This window comes from Xiphias gladius, chromosome 9, assembly GCF_016859285.1.
Source record: "Xiphias gladius isolate SHS-SW01 ecotype Sanya breed wild chromosome 9, ASM1685928v1, whole genome shotgun sequence".
In the NCBI taxonomy this organism is placed as follows: Eukaryota; Metazoa; Chordata; class Actinopteri; order Istiophoriformes; family Xiphiidae; genus Xiphias; species Xiphias gladius.
Window position 1 is genome coordinate 10736785 of NC_053408.1, and position 21570 is coordinate 10758354.

General features: G+C 40.7%; 1 protein-coding gene across 2 annotated transcripts; it reads right to left on the reverse strand.

The window, feature by feature from the left end:
• Positions 1–1040: 1040 nt before the first annotated feature.
• On the reverse strand, positions 1041–21229 carry LOC120794198 (synaptic vesicle membrane protein VAT-1 homolog). Of its 2 annotated transcripts, none has more exons than XM_040134998.1 (7): positions 21136–21229; positions 17354–17804; positions 12221–12428; positions 8911–9081; positions 8592–8681; positions 6884–7122; positions 1041–4438 (listed from the first exon to the last, which is right to left on the reverse strand). In XM_040134998.1, exons 2-7 carry the CDS (start codon positions 17735–17737, stop codon positions 4247–4249), a joined length of 1284 nt encoding a protein of 427 aa, XP_039990932.1. In that variant the 5' UTR covers positions 17738–17804; positions 21136–21229; the 3' UTR covers positions 1041–4246. The 2 variants fall into 2 exon arrangements, with proteins under 2 accessions (XP_039990932.1, XP_039990933.1); XM_040134999.1 differs by lacking the exon at positions 21136–21229 and adding an exon at positions 20746–20783.
• Between the last annotated feature and the right edge of the window lie 341 nt (positions 21230–21570).

A 21570-nucleotide genomic window follows, 5' to 3' on the forward strand; every position in this document is an offset into this window, starting at 1 on the left:
ACTCCTCAGTTTTTGTGTTTTAAACTAATGTTTTAAAAGGAAGGAAAACTGAGTGGCATGTATCTGACTGTTTTCCTGTAGCATATTTGTGATTTAACGCAACCTTTGCACTGAAACGGCCAAACTTTAACACGGTTAACGCTGGCCTGTTCAGGCAAGAAATATCAGCATTGGTCATTAAAATCCCTCCACACTCATACATGATCACGAGATAGTCATGGACACTTCCTTACCAAGGAAGATGAATCAGAGATGCTGAGGCAGACTTGTCGGGATCAGACAAAGCAATTGACCCAGTATTGTCTGTTAATGGACAACACAGGCTTCTTCTGTACGATTCATCCTATGTAAAGCCAAAAATCTCTGTTGTTTATTCAATTTATGTTTAATTAGGACAATCCCCATCCAGTTTTGTTTATTTAAAAACGACTCATAAGATATTGTTGATAATTATTTGTGTTTTTAAAAAAACTGATGGCTCTGTAGGAACATAATCTATGTGGTTTGGAGTAAATGACTTATCATTCGTACAAAAACCAGTGTGGTCCCTTTAGCATTGGTTTGTTGGGACAAGACAATCCAACAACCGTCAATTGCCGAAACTCTGCTCCTACATACATGTACATGTGAGGACCCCTGCTGGTTGGCATGCATATTTAAGGATAATGCTCAACCAGATAAAAACTGTTTCCAGATCCAGATTACTGTTCTTTGTAGGCTGTAATTTTAAATCTCACTTTAACTAGGCCATGATCTCACCCACGGTTTGTTTTCTTTGCTGTATTTTAGGATCTTATTCGTTTAGGGTCACCACACCAGTCTGAAGTGAAGCAGGGCTTGTACAGAAAAATGACATTAAGTGACTCCTATCTCGTTATTGAATATAGTTTTTTTAACCTGTCATTTAGTTTGGACCTTAGGATTTAACATCAGCCTACCTGACGGTGATAAGACTTCTTGTAGAGGTCAGTAAAAGTCATCATCTACTGAAAGCCCCTTTAAGCAACATGGAAAAAAAATTCAGTGATTTACGAGCTTAGATGAGGATATTTGATAACACTTTAATAATACAGACAGGTTAGTGCCATATGAACACAGAAGGCCTATGCAAGTGTGCATAAAGTGTGTATAAAAATGAAAAAAAGGCAGCATTGTTCTATCATGAATAGTCACACATCAAATATTTGGGCAACACCGCTTACTGAGACATAAAACGGGTTTGGACCCTCATGTGTAACAACATGGTTACTTTTAGTAAAAGCTAAAAAAAGCCAAAGTAAAATAAATTAATTAAAAATTAAAGTGTGCTTGACTACTTGAATGGGTATTTAAAAGGCTTTAACATGGGCAAATATTTTCTTTTCACACAAAAGATTTTTAACTCTTTTTAAGATTTTCATTATGCAAATGTGACCTCTTGTTGTAATGTATAAAACATTTGTCCAAACTTAGGCGGATCCACTATAATTAGCTCAGCTTTCAGGGGATGGAAAACAGCGTACTTCAGGACGTTTCACATTTCACAAGGCAGGCTACAGTAGGTTTTGTTCATGGGCAACATTGTGGAGTGTATTTTAATTACTTGTGTAAAGGCACAATTTGTAACTGACCACTAGATGTCCCTAGCTGCATGAGGGAATAGCCATGCATCGATATCATTTACAGCATATTGCTGTCAGATTTTTATGGGAAACTAGACACTTGCCTCACATTTTACATTTTGGATTTTGAAGGGCTACATTTTGGCACAAAAGCAAAATGTAGACTGTTTACATTTGAATGCAATCAGACATCTTAAATATAACTATTATATAAATATTTTGAAAAGAGGAATTAGCTGGGTCCAATGTTTTATGACATGTTTGATCTTCACCAATGGTCCAGTTCAACAAAGTCATTAGTTAAATTTGTCTACTATTTGGTTAATTCAGTAGTTAAAACTGTGAGTCTAGGTTGGTAATATTTCCATCTATCATGCAGGCAAACGTCGGGCTTGTGTGTTCACAAATAAGTAAAACAACACCCCAAAAGAAAGTCTAAAAACTGGGAGTTTTGTAACAAAATGAACTTCACATAATCCCAATCAGACTCCAGTTCCCCTCTCCAAATCCACAACAGGTCTTACTTCATACTATGAGCAGGAAAACTGGCGAAACTTAAAAATACTTGTCCAAGTGGCCAGAAAGAACAAAAAAAAAAAAAAAATGTCACAAAAGTAAATAACATGTAACTTTTTGTTACAAATACTCTTTAGAAAATCAAAACAATGTATGCCAGAGAGGGAGAGAGATTAGAGAGAGACAGAAAGCAGGACTACGAGAGGTGGAGAGAGGAATGTGAAGAGGTGGTCTGGTGTGGATGGAGGGGAAACTCTTTCTTTTGCTTCGACAGCCTCTTCTGTGTCACAGCATTGAATTACACCTACAGCTGGAAAAAACATTTGAATTACTGGGCCCAAACTCCACCGTTACACAAAATTGACGCTTAATACAAAGTGTATGACAATTAAAGCATGATTAAGACAAGTTGGAGATAAAAGGAAAGCATGATCCTGGTTTTTCTTCGTAACATTTTAACGTACTCCCTTTATATATATAAGTAACACATTGTGTGCTGTAGTTCTGTAAACTTAGCAGGGTTCACTCTGATTTCGAAGAGGCAAGAAAAGAATTAAGAAAGCAGCTAAACCACAGCAGAAGAAACGAGGGAGGAAAACCTGCTTTCGCACAGTTTGCCAAACAGTTTTAGCTCAAGTTAAGCATGACATTGTTTGGAAGAAAACCCCACGGGTGATTGCCAAGGCGGGGAAGTCCGCTAAATGTCATTCACAGTCGGCTTGAAGTCAGTGGTGAAAGGCTTGCATTTGCCACAAATAAGTGAGAAAAGTACAATAAGATACTGACCCAGGCATTCCCTAAAGAGACGATTGTCTACCAACATTCATCAAAGAGGAGAGCATGCCCAAAGACACTTTCACTCATCATTACAGACATTTCAGTAGTGCTTCTCAATCTGTTACACTGGACTAAGGATCACTACTGCTATTTCTAACTCGTTTTGCACTAATATTAACTGATAAAACACACTTGGGTGGGTAAATTACAAAATCTGATCTACTACAGTTACTAATGACATCCTCAAAATAATAATCTGTAACGGGATCCAAGAAACGACCACAGCGCAGTGACGCGCTCCGAGGACATTCCAATAACTTGGCCAGATTTAAAGTATGATACTGAGGAAAGAAAAACTGAAAAAGCACAAAGACCAGGAAATGTTATTTCACATTTGCATACAGAGTCATCTTTTCCTGACACATTTCTTTAAGACAGAGCCAGAGCCAGTGTGTATAAAGCTGCTCAGAGTATATTTTCGATCTCACATGCATCACAATTCTGAGAATTAAGTCATTTTTTCCCCACACAATTAAGAATACCCACACGCCTGCAGAAATCCTACAGTAGCACGGTAACATTCATGTCATTAAATTTAAAATTATCTAAATGTTATTCTAAATGTATAAACTTGCCAGTAAAGGTTTATGGAAGTGCGTCATTTTTAGGTCGACCTTTGCAAAAAAAAAACAGAACAGAAACAATGAAGCAGATCACTGAATAACACACAGAACAAAGCAAATACAATGCCTTCCACAGGCGGTTACTACTTACAATTGTTATGCTCTATCCTTCTTTAATTCATTTAAACTTTTATGAATAATATCCCAAATAGCATCTATTGATATTGTCCACATCACTGTAGGGGCAGTTTCTTATATAAACTTTCCTCTTGCATGCTGCAATATAATGAAGCATATATCATGGTAGCTACAATGCATGATGGTACTTTTCACCGAGAAGTTTTTGACCCACGAGTCAAAGTACAAGACCACTCTTGGGACCATTTCTGAAAGGTTTTATACATACTGGCCCTGGTTTGTTGTTATTACAGACAATATTTTAGAGCTGTTGTTGAGTTGTTGTCTGGGGGACATGTGATCTGTCATCAGAATACATTATTCCTTTGGTAATGTATGAGAATGCAGTGAACTTTTATTTAAAACACAAATGTTACCAAGATAGACATAGACATATTGCACAACAAAACTTTATAAACATTTAAAAATACTGACAAAGGATTCATGGCATCTTGCTTTTTCTTCTCTTTTCTTTCCTTTTTTTGACAATTAAACACCAGGTAAACTCATTGAGGAAGTGTGTGTGAATACCAATCAGATTAACACTCTTACTCAATCCTTCTCTGCTTTAACTTCCTCTGTGGCTTCCTCTTTCTTGTCGCTGATGGCAGCTTCAGTGTTTTCCGCATTTTCTCCCGGCTCAGAGTTGGACTTTGGCTTCTCTTCCTCCTTCTTGGGTTCAGGAAGAAGGAGGACTTTCCCAATATTCTGGCGTTCGTGCATGCGCCTCATGGCATCTGTTACCTGCAGAATGACAGGATGTGCACAAAAGGTCATTTTCCACCCAAAACAAGAGCACATCTCCCATTCAACAATAACTCTAATGGTCAAAATTTGTGCAGAAGTTAGCCACTAAATCTGTGAAAAAGCAAAAGCATGAAAATTTTTTGTTTAATGGACAGGTCAAAAGTGTCTGACTGAACACTTAAAGCTGCATTGATTGATTTTTTTGGCCTGAAAACAGGCTAAACACAATGTTAACATATATTCACCTTAAAAATATAAAATGTTAATATAACATTTTAGCTAATGGTTGCTTATTTAAACACTGAGCAGACACAGATGAACTTAAGCATTAATTTGGGGTCTTGTCTGTGTCCACCTGATGAATGTTAGTCCAATATTGACTCTCCTTTAAGCTCTGTATTGGTTTCCATGAATTCCTGAAGGACATCTGGCTCTATGTTCACCAGCTAATCACTGACTGTATCCGTCTGTGGTTTGGCAGTGGGTTTATCAGAGCTTTTTTTTCCTCCTAAAATAGCTGCCTGATGGGTCTGGAAATGACGCTGATGAGAGTGAATCAAAACGGTAAATCTATAGGCCGTAGAACCAAAACAATGAGCCGAAACACAGTTGTCAGTAAAGGCAGAGAGTAACTACAGAGTCCTGTGATAATTCTCTGTAGGATTATTTATATGAGTGACATCTTTTTCATTACAAATAGTCATTTAATCTATTCTTAACATTAAAACACTGGTTACAGCAACTTTTAGAAAAGTGTGGGAAAAAAACAGGTTCCTTGAGACATCAATTAGCTACTTGGTTATTGTTGCATTTAAGCATTTTAGAAGGATATTTATATGGGGGCAGTTTATACTTTCATATGGTTTTTCAATTTTAAATGTTTTTTTTTCTGTCCAGCTTTTTAACATCTTGAGACCATGTTTGAAATATGTGTTTTCACGAAGCATGTTATCCCTTTGATATATATTGTGTTTGGTACATTTATAAATAATCAATCCAAAAAGGCAGCATATCCAGATTAGATTTTCCTGGTACAAATACATTTTAAAAAGACAATATTAATTGGGCCAGTTTTGCTGTGATGACATGAGCACACACTAATGACTGATGGGTCATGGGGAGGAAGGATTAATGAAATACAAACGATTTTAATCTATGCTATCTATCCCTGCCATAAATCATCTGCCTGCCCCCCCCCCCCCCCATTATTTCCTGATTCAGTTATTGTCTGTTTCCTGCTTGCAAACACACAGCCAGGATTGTCATGCATCACACTCCTGCCTATCCTTGAAACCAGCCAGAGAACCTCAAAACACAGACATCCCCACTAGTAGTGGATGTCACGGCAACAATGTCACCTGTCACCTAACGACGACCGTAAAGCACCATCTCATCTGATGGGGGCGGGGGACTGAGGTTTGCATCTCTACCACAGCCCATGAAAGGAGGAAAACGCCAGGAAAAGATTTTCTTAGGTCGTGAGGCAGAAGAAGCCCTAATTGGAGCTCCCGTTTTACTCCATCTCATGTCTGTGAATACTTGGAGTCAGCAGCGGAGAAAGCATTAAGTACTTTTTGTATCACAAACGTTTTAACACATGCTTTGACACAGTGTTGGAGGAAGTATTCCAATCCTTTAATTAAGTACTAATACCACACTGTAAAAATACTCCATTACTAGTAGAAGTCCTCAGTTGAAAGTATCACTTAAGTAAAAGCATGTAAGTACAATCTGGAAAATGTATTTAAAATATCAAAAGTAAAAGTACTCAATGCAGAAAAGCAGTCTGTGTGACTGTTACACTATTATATAATCATATCATTGGATGTATTACTCATGCATTAATGTGTAAGCAGCGCTCTTCTGTTGTAGCTGGTTGAGGTGGGGATAAGTTTTAACTATTTTGTATAGATTAATCTACTAATTGTTTCAGCTCTACTCGTGTAAACTGTTGTGGGTAGCTTAATCTATAGCAAAGCATCATATGTAATATACTCTTCAAATGTTTTGCATGCAAGAATTTTAACCCGTAAAGTAACTCGTAACTACAGCTGTCAGTTAAATGACACACTATAAACTACAATATTTCCCTGCTAGCTGTTTCCCCGTTTCCAGTCTTTATGCTAAGCTAAGCTAACTGGCTGCAGCTTCATGTTTAGCACACAGGTAAACATGAGAGAGGTATTAATGTCTCATCTAACTCTCAGTAAGAAAGCGAGTGAGTGTATTTCCAGAAATGTCAAACTAATTCTTTAGAGTTGTGTGCAGCAAATCAGCAACATTTCCTGAGATATCTTTACAGTTTTGCCTTTAACTGACAAAAACAGTAAAGAGACACAGGAGTTTAGTAGAGGTAGATACCCAAACATTGCTGTCTTGCATGCAACTGTATCAGTAGCTATTTCACATTTCAGATTTACAGTAAAACATGATCCAACTAACCTCTTCAAAGTGATAGCATGAGTCAATGCGGGGCTTGATCTTTCCCTGCCTGTAGAGCTCCAGCAGCTTGAACATAGTCCTGCTGATGAGCTGGTCATCAGTTATGTAGCCCAGGTGGAAGCCACAGATGGCCTTGTTGGCCTGCATCAGTTTCAAGGTGTTGAGAGAGAGCTGGTTGTACCAGGTCTTTGCCATGGCAAACACGTTCTTCTTCTGCCCCGTCACACAATTGGCGGCACCTGGAGTGAAAGATTGAATAGATATCACACAGAGAAGAAATCATGTTAGCTATCTCGTAGGATAACAGTGATGATTAAAATATCTTACATTAAGCTTTATCCCAATCACATACTGCAAAGTAATAGTATATAGCATTTACTATATACATATACTTATGTTCACAGAAGTTTTTTCAGATAATATACAATATCAAGAAATAAAGCGCCTGCACACTAAACAGATGCTTCCAAAAAACAGATTAGTGGAGTTAAAATGCTTCGAATTTACGTCTTCCTCAGAATATGTCTTCATCAGTAATTGCCAAATGTCGTAGCTGTGCATTATAATTTTTTTTGGGGGGGGGGGGGTCATCTTTTTAGCGCTGCCTCCTTCTTGTACTTGTTTTTCCCTTTTTGCAAATTTACCCAATGGAATATTGGGGTGTGTCTACACTACCTCGGGGCACAGTTAGTATAAAAGATACAGAGACGCATTATGTACGCTGCCAAATGTCAATCAAACTGCGACCTCAGAGTTCCAGTGAACAAGAGGGACAAAGAGTGTCCAGACTTTGTTTTCATTTTTTCCAGCTGTGAGGAGGTGTTCCATATCCTTTCATTGTAAGATGATAGCACCCATCAACACCAGACTCATTAGTGTGTAGTATGGAATTGGGAAACAGCTTTAGTCTGACCTCTGAGAGGATCCCTGGCTTCTGGCTAGGGCTGATTGTACCATTCTGATTTTAATTATATGAAGGGAAACATGTGTAACAAGTCAATAGGGGCACTACATTACAATGACCCATATTTTATCGTATTTGTACAAATTAAAGGACCAGTGTCTAGGATTAGGTGCTATGTAGTGGTGAGGTTGCATATTACAACAAACTAGGTTGCAGATTACAACCAACTAATACTCCCTACGGTGGCCTTCAGGTAATGTAAAAAAAAGCAAAAGACCGTCTCTAGAGCCAGTGTTTGGTTTGTCCATTCTGGGCTACTGTAGAAGCATGGCAGTGCAATGTGGTTGGCTCTGTGGCCGAGAGAAGTAAATATGAAGGGCTCATTCTAAACCAACTAAAACACAACAATTCTTAGTTTCAAGTGATTATACACTAATGAAAACTTTATGAGAATTATATTCTATTTCTGCCAATAGATCCACCTAAATCCTACACACTGGTCCTTTAAATAGCTTGTGTGGGAGGAAAAAAAAACAAAGTGTGTTTCTTTTTTTAAATTTTGAGTAATATTCCTTTTGGAGGTGTGAGAGTGAGAGGTACTGTATAGACTACTATGTCAAATCTCACACCAAATTACCATTCACGTCCTTTCGGTTTTGACAAAATTATGCAAATAAATCATTGTTATGATTTAAATTGGTTAAAATTCAAGTAATTCCCATAAAATAATCGAAAAATATAAATACATTAAGGCAAACTCAACGAATGCATGAAACATGTTTTGTCTGTTTGCGGTTGTCTTACCAAAGACTACAAGCGTTCCCAATGGTTTCAACAAACTAAAGCCCTTCTGGGTGTCTGAGCCACCAAGTGGGTCAAGGACGATGTCCACACCTGCAGAGAGACAGGATAAAACACGGGAAAGGATTGGACTGAAGGATGAATGTGAAGAGCTTTTTAGGTCTCTATATCAACTTGATATTCAAGAAAAAAAAAAAGAAAAAAAAAACAGAAATAATGTTAAGATGCAACATGAAAATATGAACTTTCCTTGCCAGGAAAGAAGGGTAAGGATTTTTGTTTTTTGTGTGCACTACAAGAAATTACCAGTGTGTTTTCTCACCCTTCGGGCTGATTTTGCGTATTTCCTCCACGTAGTCTTTGGTGCGGTAGTCAATGGGGTGGGTTACCCCACCTTGCGCAATGGTCTCGTGTTTGGAGGCTGACGCCGTGCCAAAAACAGTCACATCCTGCACCGTCTTACACAGCTGGGTAGCAGCAATACCCACGCCACCTACAAATGTGCAGACGGTGGCACAAACAGACGTGAGAACAGTAGCAACGGCAGAATTTTCCACTTCAGGCAGCAGCGCTTTTCCCCTGTGTAATCCCTCTCTAAAATACTCAGTGATTTAATCATCAAACAAGGAAATTACACTGGCTTCAAGTGCTGCGTTAGCACAGTGCAGATCTAATAGAAAGAATCGCCGAGTAAAGCTACTTTCTGCCTGACTCACACCTTCTTCAATAAGCACTGAATAAATACCAGCATTGATGGAACATATCTTTTCGCTCATTATATCTTCACCAAGGATGTGTTGTATGTTTTCTTTGAGGAGTAAGTGTAGGAAGTAAATGTAACCACACTGTTGAGTGTCAATAATTAGAACTGCTTCTGTTTACATTGGATTATAAAGCAACTCGGATTTCTCCGTCTGAACAACTTCAGCATAAAAGTTTCAATTTCCATGCATTTTTTTGTCATGTCGCTTTGCAGAAAACTGACAAACCACAGGGGAGTATATCAGTGAAAAGTAATACATTTGAAACTCATGCTGAGCAGCCAAATTGTTTAATACTACAGAACATTATTTTAAATTCTAGCGAAGAACCCAGAGATATCAACTACACTAGGTCTAGCTGAATCTTAGGAAAATGTGAATAAACAAAAAAATGATATTTCCATTTGATGGAACGATGCAGCCATGAAAGCATGGCTATATTTGCTCTGTGTAAGCATCACTTAACGTTGGAACAAGCTGATTCAGAATCTACAGTGTGCGTTGCTGTCAGAGAGTCAGAGTAAGATGATTTTTCAACCTTTAAGCGACTTATGGGGAAGTAAAAGCGGAAAACTGGAAATAAAGGGTTTAAAATGTCATCCATGTATGATCGATTAAACTTTCACAGCGGTGGGGTTTGGGTCCAAGTCAGTAGTGGAACTGCAGTGGAGTGGTTTTAGGGTGGCTGAGTCCTCGGAAGGCAAACAGCTGATATAGCAGAAGGTACTTTCTGGTCTCAATGGCTTTGTACCATTTATCAGTGAAAGATTCTTTCAAAATGATGAATGCCTGGTTGTGCAGGATCCCCACTAATCCTTCCTGCCTCTTTTTCACCCTGGCCTCGTGTGGCTGATTCATGCAGGTCAGCTGACAACCACCCACTTAACACCGAAGGCCTTTGAGAGCGTAGGTGCAGAGGGGCACTAAACCGTGATGCTGGAATCTTGAGATGCTGACAGGAACTGACCTGTGTATTTGGACTATGAGTGGTTGTCATATCCTGGGCTATGTCACTTTCAGCATCATCTCTTAATCTTGACTTAAAAACTAAAAGGAAACTAACTTTTATTTGCTTTTCTGTCACACAGCATGACTACAAAGCAGGCTTTTATTTTGCACGTTGGGTTGAAGATGTCTGACCGCCCACATCTAAAGGGTTTTGTGGTTGCTGCACCCTAAAGTGAGGAATAGAGCCTGACCAACACTGGATTTTTGATAAAACAATCCCATTACAAGGTCCATTTAGTAGTTGTTCTGGAGCTTTCACTCATATCACATGGTCTACATAAGCAAATGGGGTTTGCCCAGTTGTCATGGAATTGTAGATACCAAATTTTAATTTTTTCTGAGCAAAAGCTGAGGTTGAAAGTTCATTGTTCGCCATTGTTGAGAAAATCTCCCCACATGATCCATTTAGTAGCTTTTCATTCACATCACATGATCTTGATCAGCAGATGGATTTTTTTGTCAGCTGTTGTTTCCAAGGTCAAGAAAGAACTCTGAAGCTCAGCTTTTAAGTCAACATCAACAAGTTTCCGTCTTAATTATTCAAAAAAAAAAAAAAAAAAAAAAGTTTGAACGTCTACGATTCTGTGACAAATGGACAAACTCCACCTGCTGATGAAGCTCATGCGATATGACTAAAAGCCTCGGAAAAACAATTAAATGGATCTTGTAATGAGATTGTTTTCTCAAATATATATATCATGACTGCTAACAGATTTAAAAAAAAACAACAACTTGGAATAAAAACAAATACAATTTTTTCACAGGCAGAGAGGCTGAAGACATGATGCAGGTCCTTGGCCAAAGGCCTGAATGAGTCAAGGCATTATATTTACATGGTCGAGTATGTACCCTACAACACTGACCCAGCAGGATGTACATACAGTACATACTTTCAAAAATTAAGACCTTGGTTATTTAAACACCTGGAAACACACAATGATATGCAGAAAATGAGACATATTTGCTTGGCACGGTGCCGGAGACCCTTTTCTGAAATGTCAGGTGTTGCCAAAGCAACCATGCCTGCGCACTATATCTCCACCTATGACTGATCGAGTCTCCGCTGATTGGCAACATGTGACTCTTCACATGTTGCTAAGGAGACTGGGGGAGATGTTTGTTGGGTTTGTTACACTGAAGCAGTTAAATCATGGGGGAGACTGTCTGTCCAACCTTACAGCATGGTGGATACCACTGATCCAGTTTTTGGAGATTTATCGTGTTTAAAATCACAACTTTGATTAATTTCTCCAAGGAACTTTAAAGAATGGTCATTGCAACTTTTGAGAGCCCAAGAAAATATCTTCACATTGCTTGTTTTGCCCAGCTAACAGTCCAAGATCAAAAAATATTTAATTTACCATGACTGAAACTGATAAAAGAAGCAAATTCTCACATCTAAGAAGCTGTAACAAGCAATGTTGTCATTTTTGCAGGATAAATGACTTAAACAATTACTCAGTTATCAAAATTGTTGTCTAAATGAGACTGAGTTAAATAGGATTTAAATAAGCTAAGCACAAAACAAAATGCCACCTTTTTTTCTGTGCCTCATAAATACAACTTGCAGAAAAAATAGCAGAAAGAAGCCACAAAAAAGAGAAGAAGCCAAACTTTGGAGAAATTAAAGTTTTTAATTTTTTGGATTTTGTCATAGCTTGCAGGAGCAATACATCTAATTACTATATTGTCAGATTTTTAGATGACACCGATCAGCTCAAGACGAGCGCACTTCATAATATGTTTGCTCATCAGAGTGTGAGTCTGATATCACCCATTTAATTTTGACAGAACAGGGGGAAATGATGTAGTGTTCAAAACTCACTGCATTAAGTTGTATGTTTTTACTGTATGCAGTCTTACCTGCGGCCATGTGTATGAGAACGCTCTTGCCCGGCCTCACGTTGGCCATCTCAAACAGCATCATGTAGGCGGTCAAGTAGTTAATGGGAAGAGCGGCGCCCTCCTCGAAGCTCATCTGCTCGGGCATGGGGAAGGTGCGGTCAGCGGACACAACAACCACTTCCTGCCACATGCCACTGCGACTCAATGCGATGACGCGATCTCCCACCTGAGGGAGAATAGAGAGGAGGGAGAGACAGAGCTGAGTTACTGAGGGGATCATGGTGATGGTGATGTGTACGTCTCAACCAACAGCTGTTCAGATATTTCAGTCTAGATCAAAGTCGTGGACCTACTGACCGACCAACATTGCCATCCATAGGGCCGCGCGGCTAGCTTGGCTAAAAATTAAACAAAAAGGTGTCTTTCCCGGGAAAAAAAAAAGTCCCTGTGGCTCTGAATAATCCACAGATCTCACTGTGAACACTTTGCACAGGGGCCATTTCTTGAGTAGAAAGTGCAAAAACAACGTATTCACATCTATTGCACAAGGGTGGAGGCATAAATCGAAGAGACAGATATCTCAAAACCTGGACAAAATAAAACCAAAACTAGCCGCATGGCCATTAGAGGTAGCGTGAAAAAATGATTCTTTTACGCTCTAGGTGAACTGCCTCTTTAAGACTATGAAGGGAAGAGTATTAGACTGATGCTGTGTGAACATGCGAAAGAGAAGTAATTGCCTCTTCCGTGAGCTCAACTTCTCGTGTCACTTTGCTCGTTTCCTGAGTATCAGAGGACCTGAAGCAGGTTTCTTCATATGAACTCGGTCAAGGGGGCCTATGGGAAAATGTTGTTGTTGTGCGTTGTGTGCTGCTTTCTTTTACAAGGACATGTTCTTTTAAAAGTATCACCGGCGTTGCCAAAAAAGTGAAGGGCACAGGAAAGAGGTCTGGTCTGATTGTGAGTGCTGCACTGCTTCCTGTTAAAACAGCTTCAAGAGCTCCGAGCCACACCCACTTCCTGCTGCACACACACCCTTAACGATAGATTTAATATAGAAATCGATATATTTATCGATATATATATATATATAGATAGATAGATATAGATATTATTTACACGCACACACACACACACACACACACACACACACACACACACAAACAACCAAAAACACACACTTTTTTTTTTTGTATGTCGGTTGCAGTGAGATTAGTCTTAACAGTTCCACTGTTTGGTGAGTTTTTATGTTTAGACTTCCATCCGGATGACATGCTTGTCTTTGGGTTCATAACATTTCTCGTCCCTGGTCTTATGAAACACTTTCAAACCCCCCCTCTGGATGAACCCAAAAATGCATGATAGTCGGTTTAAAAAAGGCTGAGCTCAGTTCCTGGAAAGCTGACACGGGCTTAACTGAAATAATGTTCGAAGTAGGACGGAGGAGTCTGTGTGGAAGCCCGCTGTCTACTTGAATCAGCTACTGCAAAACTGAAGCCGGCAAAGTGAGTGTGACAGTAGAGTTTCTTCCTGCTGTTTATGTCAAAGCATGAAAATATGAACACTTCTCAGTAGCAGACAGGAGAAAGCGTCTCCAACCACAGCAAACGTGTTGCTTTGTGTGTTTTACCGTACTCAAACATTCAGATGGACAGTGCTGGAAGAAGTACTCAGATCTTTTACCTAAGTACAAGCACCAATGCGGCAATGTAAAAATACTCCTCTTCATGTAAAAGTCCTGCATTCAGAATCCTGCTGAAGTAAAAGTATAAAAGTATAATCAGCAAAACGTAGTTAAAGTATCAAAAGTACTTCTTCTGTACTTTATATAATATATTAATAATATAATATATAATAATATATTATTTCTAATACATTAAGGCACCTGCTTCAAATTGACCAGATCAGTGAGCACTGTACTGAACTAAGTACAGAATGCATTGGTGCACATCCTCTCATCACACAACACAAATCTGATCAAAGAGCTTATTTGCAGAGCAGAGGGTGTACTTCTTTCAAGGCGACCAGTTGGAGCAGTTCAACACAGAAATCACGGCTCCCATCTTCAAAATATCAATCAATGTAGACCTCCTTCTGTGAGGTAAGGAGGCAAAGTAATGCAGGATCTGCAATCTTCAAATACAAACTCTAATGGGATCCTACATAACACATCCGCTGTGTCTGCTTCTCAAGCGTCTTATGAAACCGCCACACCCTTCTGTGCTCATCTAGGCTCAGTCTGGCCCGGCAATCTCTGAAAACACTGCGGCTTCCCTCTCTGTTATCTGCTGCTGATCTGTGTGCCTGTGTATCCCACTGTAGCCCCACCCAGATTCTTACTCTAACCTTAACCAACCACCTCGAATCTTCACCTACTTAAAACTGTTTTCTATTTTACACCTAAACTTGTCCTTTTTTGGACTAAATTCTTTGCCTTAACAATGTGCTTCCTGCACTTTGCTGCTTCCGTCCAAAGAAAGAGATGTTGGAATGCACCACTCCCCCATTGGATTCTTGCTCTCTGAAAAGGGAGAGATGGATGGAGGGAGGAATGTGAGGAGGATGGGACAGGAGTGTAGTAAGAGGCGGAGGCGGAGGTGGAGGAGGAGGAGGAGGGGAATTCCATACTGACCCTGAGGAGCTTTAGCATACTTAGACACATTTAAGCTTAAAAGTCGGCCCTAATGCAATATATTTAACAAATACAGACAGAAAAGACAGGTTTGGCTGAAAGAGGAATGATGTCTGACCCCAAAGTATCTCCTTTAACTATTCAGATTGACAGGTGAGTTAAAGAAGCATTGAAGCATTCCAGGGCCTTCTTTACACTCCGGCTAAAAATGGTTTTTGCTTCTCATGGGACAGCTTATTATGGTCAAGTTTGCATCCTGATTATTGCTGATGTTGCTCCTATTTGAAATAAAGAAGAGCAACAAATAGCAATAAAACATCCTGCCAGAAACAAGTCACGATGACACTGACTCAAATCCTATGCAATAATAAAAGAAATGAGCTCGGTGGGGCATGTATGGATGCACATAGCCCCAAGTTTGAGCCCCTTGTGTGTTAACATTACACTGGAGGCACAGAGCCAAGCATCCAATTTTCTAAAAAATATAAAAAATGCGATGTTCGAAAAAGCAAGACGGCCATTTACTTCAGTTGCAGGATAAAAAAGCGACTTATGATTATGTTTCCTTTTGAATGAAAATATATCGTACTCGACAGTAACAGAGAGGTGCAACTTCGAGACGGGTCGTGCAACAGATGGAATAGTTTTTCCGGCAGAAAAGATGATTAAAAGAGTCTTTAAGGACTGTGGAAATCCCTTCAGAACAGCAGAACGTGTTGTTGAGCGATCTTCTGGGTTTACATTTTTCGGATGCGCAGCACTGTGACTCGAATGTAATGTTAGTATATGAGAGGCACAAACTGGGGCTGCAAGGCACAATAATGAACTCTGCAATGCTCAGTGAATGCTTCATTTCTCATGAAAACATTGGCGCGGATGGCAGTTCATGGCCCAACTTCCGCTGATCCAAAAAGAAAATGTATCTTTGGTTTATAAAAGGATGAAAATATTCAGGAAAATTTAGAGGAAAACAGGAGAAAGACATCAGAGTTCCTTCTAGATTTCTGCCTGGAAGTCATCTGTTGCTGTGATTTACATACAAAGCAAATAACGCAGGTCTTATCAACCCAATGACACAGCTGAAAAAATCCTATTACTCATTCAGCTGAGAGAGTTTTCCGTCTTCCATATTCATGAGTATGCGCACACAGAACATAAGCCCCTCCAGTTAAAGATCGATAGTGACGGTGCAGAAGATCCTGCTGCTTTGATTCTTAGTACCAGCGCAAACAAACACAACTGAACCCGTGAAAGAGTTTTTGCAAAAGCTGTGACCTAAAGCCGTGGAGGCTGTTTGCAATGAGTCCCTTTGGTTTTATCCCCTGTATACTGCTGCAAAAATAAATGCGGTACAAATAACCTAAGGAGCCTTTGGCCTTGGGAACAGTTCCGCAGGGTCTGTGGAAAATGTCTTAACCCTGCACGAAAGAAGTAGGATTCAAGTAGATCAATCTGTGGATGACTGGATTTCAATCACCGGTACTCACAACTCACGATATCGGCTGGTACTACGTGTGAGTTCCCACTCTTTTTAAACACCCCAAAAGGCAGAAATGGCATAAAAAAAAACAAAACAAAAACAAACTTAAGACTCTCAAATGTGGGCCTGTATTGGGTTTTATGAATTTGAAGGAGGCACAGAAACATACAACATAAATACTCTGTACCTTTTCATCAGACTTGGTAAATTAAAAGTCCATAAAACTCAGCCTCTGGAAAGCTCTTATCAAAGCAAAGGTAAATGTGGTGTTGTGCCAGGGAAAAACAGTTCAAGGACACACTGCAGGTCAAACACTGTAACTATTCATTATGGCCGAATGTTACATTTTCCAACAAGACAGCCTCTCTCCATATTGTTTTCCAAATATGGAGACTACATTACACTAATGGATAGGGCGGACAAGGGGTTATTTTTCAAAGGGTGTCTGTTTTTTCAGCCTGCATACAGATGTTTTAAAACTTGAGGAAAAAAAAAAAAAAAGACAAAAATGTCTTTGTAAGATAGACACTGATTGTCAGTGGTTCAGAAAGGAAAGAAAGCGTCCTTTCCAAATGCACGTCATCCTTTTTTGTGTCCTAAGAGCATAGCATAGAGAAGAGGAACTATTTAACATACTTCTCTTCAGATGCACGGTTAAGTAATGGCTGTGGTTTTCTGTTTTCTGCCATCAAAGGCCAAGACTTTGTAGGTTTTTCTCGATTTCTCTGCAACTTTGACAAAAGCAACGGGGAGGGACACTAATGACAAATATAATCTGGTGTAGTGTTTGGAAAAGATTATGAGCATGTTTTGGCCCCGGACTTGAGAGCTCATGTGCCTTTGCGGACCAATAGGATGTGGATTTTCCGAACCAAACACACAGCACTTGCCCAATTCCAGTAACTTGTGAGTGGACGCAGCTGGCGTAATGCTGGGTTTCAGCACAATGAAAAATATATCTTTCACAGCTCCACGGCACATGACTTGATAGCGGGCATTGTGGTATTGTGTGGGTGTGTGTCAGCAGGCCTTTACTCACTTTCCTGTCCCTCACATCCTCCCCGACCGCCTCAATGAGCCCGGACCCCTCCATTCCCATGGTGACCGGCGGGGCGGGCAGCAGCTCGTACAGCCCCTGTCTGGCCAGCAGCTCGAGGAAGGTGAGCCCGCACGCCTTGACGCGCACCAGGACCTCCCCAGCCCTCAGCTGCGGCTTCCCCTGCGTCTTCACCTGCAGCCTGACTTTGTCGTAGCCCCCGAAGCCAGTCAGAACCAGAGCGCGGCAGGAGAGGGGCTTCTCCTCGGCTGCGGGGCCGCTCCCGGACTCCTGCGGCGCATCCTGAGTAGCTGGCGGAGGCTCATCCGGCTGCTTCTCCTCCTCAGGTGGTTGTTGTTGCTGAGTCGGAGCCTCTTCCCCAGACATGATAACCGCGTGTGATGTGCGCTCTGTGGGTTTTTCGGTCTCAGTAGTTCAGCCGGATTGGGCGTTCCTGAAAAAAAAAAAAAAAAAAAAAAACACTAGAGGAAATATAAAAGAACCCTGTATAATGCAAATCCGGAAAAAAAAATACATAAATAAATAAAATCACAAAATAAGATGCCCCGTCACTAAAGACAGTCAGATCCTTTGCAAAATGAAATAACAACTGCGTGGTTTCCGATGTGTGCTATGTACTCAACAAGTGACCAGTGTCAAGACAGACACAATACAAATGCAAATTCCGGTATTGATTTTCACAAGAAAACACTTCAAAGTTCTAGGGTATCGTAATCTTGATTAAGATTTTATCCTTACGTCACAATTGTTTTGGTGACATCAAAAAATAAATAAATAAATAAAATAGGCTTATAAAGACATCTCACCAAAGAGAGAGAGAGAGAGAGCGAGAGAGAGCAAACAAACAGTGGCAACTAAAATATGGATTGATTAATGAAACCATCAAAATTAGTCCTAGCAATGTCATGAGGTCCTCCTCATCGCGTTAGAGCAATAGGAAGAAATCAGATTTATATAGCACCTTTCAGTGTGCTTGAAGATCTATCACAACACGAAACTGGCAGAAAATACGAGAAAACATTCTAGGGTTTAATATCATAACTCAACTCTGCATAACCAAATGTCAGCCTAAATATCAAAACTGTGGATGGAGGCATGATGATTTATAATCAGTTCTGAACGTTGATGTGGTTTTATAAAAAAAATAAAATAAAAAAAGGAAAAAAGAGTTTTATTTTGAATGTCAAACCGGGGGACCTCCGGTGCTTCCCCAGCTGTCTTCAGCTGACTCGACGCCGCTGTCAAAGTGACGGACCTGTTTATTAGGCATGTGAGCCGCAGGAGTGCGGAGAGCTTCAAACCCCGGACACTGGAGCGCTGGCGGGGAGAAAGGGGATTCTTTGAGGCCCACAGCTGGCGGGGGACCCATGCAGCTCGGCTCCCACCTGCCTTTCAAGGGTTAACTCGTGATAAGACTGGAGTATCTGGTGCATACAGATGTGACCCAATTATGGGTCACTTCTTGTCATGCAATTAAAAACGTGCCAATCTGCAGTGGGTTTACCCCCCTGCATCCCCATTTTAAAGTTATTTGTGAGAGATTAATCTTACTGCCCAAAGAGAAGGCGCACAAGACTCGTATTAGAGCGTCACAAGCTACTATAAACTGATACAATCCATTATTCCAATAGAAACTGAAAGAAAATCCTGACGCACTTAAGGCCTTTACTGTCTGCGGGTTTGGATTTGAAACACCCGGCACAGGTGGACAACTGATATTAGGACATACACCGGTGAAATATGTATAATCTATATTATGAAATACTGACAATTCGTTGCTCCTGTCACCGGACATCTATTCACACAGAGTTTCTGCACACTCACAGACTGGAGCTGCTTTCTCATCCTGTCATGGCGGTTGAGTCTTTCAGACAGGAAGTGAATGGAGGCAGAGAAAGAGAGAGATGGTTTAGAAAAAAGGGGGCAGGGAATTCCTTTCTTTTTTCTTTTATTTTTTTACGTGAAAGGTCAGAAGCTGCTTTTTTACGCTTCCTTTGCCCTCATTCAAGTTGAGAGAAAGCTGTCAGGAGTGTGTGTCTGCACGGATCTGTGCACTGGTAAACACGCTAGCACACCGCCATCAACTCACACACCCGTGCAGCGCGCATACTCTCATGTACACACAAATACACACACCACACAGCTGGTGCGAACATGGTGTTAGATGGGAAAACAAACGGCTGTGGTAAATGACTGTGATCTGAGGGAAATGTGGTAAGTGTTCTCTAGGTGACCTCTTATGCTCTGTGTTTTTTGGAGACACACACACACACACAGTAACCACAGCGTTTCCTGTTTCACTCAGGATGATTTCGAGTGCATATTGTGACAACTTGTCGGTGAACAGAGGTTTTACGTGCCTTTTCAGCAGCTGTCAGCAACACTATTGTCAGAGCTTTTAGCCATGACAACCCGTTGACATATTTTACGTTGGTACCAAATTTTCCTCATAAGAAAAACCCCAGTTCAGATCTATTTCCAACCTACCTGTGAAGAGATTGAACCTAATCTAACCCCTTTCAATACTTGATTCCAAACTGTATACAGTTAATCTACAGGCAATGGTGGAATGTAACCAAGCACATTTACTCAAGTATTGTACTTAACGACAATGCTGAGGTACTTCACCTAAGTGTTCCCAGTTTCTGCCGCTCAATACTTAATATTCCACTACATTTCAGGGGGGAATATTTTACCTTTTTACTGCACTACATTTACCTGCCAGCTATAGATAGTCTGCGGATTGGGTTTTACAGACAAAACCTGCGATGACCCCATAGAATTCGATGCACTGTTGTAGTTTGAGCTACTCAAAAGTATATTCAGGGGTCGAAAACGCGCCTTGACCTGCCACAAGGTGAAAATTCTGCTTAGATGTACAATGGAGCAAGTAGGTGTTGGAATGTCATGACAACGGCAGGAGCCGTCCTGCTGCACATCAGGTAGATTTACTCTTCATACTTTGAGTGCATTTTGCTGACTGTACTTCCGTGAGGACCTTTGTTTGAAATTGGGCATTTTTTTTTTCACGCTGGCATGGCAACTTTTACTTGTGCATAGGATCTCAAAGAGAAATGTCGATTCTTCATCAGCCAGAGGAGCACGGAAGGGAACAAAACTGTCGACCTGACAATACTTTTAGTTGTTGTCAGGGGGTATTACAATCTATGAAAAAATCGAAATGTTACACGCTCTGATTGCTTTTGTACTATTGATTGTTTACATACGGTAATACTGTAGCATTTCAATTCATCGGGGAAAAAAAGGGCTTAAAATAAATAAACAACTGAATTGCGAATAGCATTGTTTATGTAAATTGAGCAGGGCCCGCACTTACTGTGCAATGTGGCCTCGGGTGGAAACAGATCGCCTACCTCGTTTTGACCAGAAGATGGCGCCAAGGCACCTGTCAGGAGGTCGGTCGCTGCCCGCCAGTCGGTGCCAGCTCGCTGGTCTTATTCCAAATGACAAACGGCCCACGGTGAAGTGAACCGCGCAGCTGGAGCCACAAGACACACGCAGAGTTATTCACGGGCCACCGAAAACACGGGGCCACGCACATTTCCGCGGGCTGCATCACCGGCCTCTTGACTCGGGGTCACGGTGGTGGCGGTTGAAGCGCCGCAAAATACGCCGTTTCGGCCGGACTCCGCTTAGCGTTTCACTTCCCCGGAAAACAAAAAAAAAAACCGTCAAAATGTCTTTGAATTCGTGGGTCATGGATTTTGCGAATAAAGTGAATTACGAAGTGAATGAACATTTACATGTCACGTCTGCTACCGTGGACTGTTGGAGACGGTGGATATTAATGTTCCGAGTTAATGCAGGAACGCCTGTCACCTGAGAGGCAAGACGAATACACCAAACCGGCCACAGGCAGCCGGAGGGAGACCGGAAGCAAGCGGGGTTTTGCCTTCAAAGTAATAGCATAACAACAACAACAACAACAACAAAACAACAACAACCATAATAATATACGCCTGTTTATCTATTGTTCTGTATGAGGAACGTCTTTATAAACCTCTTCCAGCTTGCGAGGTTGGCTACACACGGCCAACCTCAATGTGTGTCAAAAAAAAGTGTTCCCCGTTGTATTCACGTCACGGAGACCTGTACGTGTATTTGTTATTTTGCGGTTTTTATTTTGAAACGCCCCCCCCCTCCCCCAGTCAGTCCGTGTTCAATGACGCCGCCTTGAC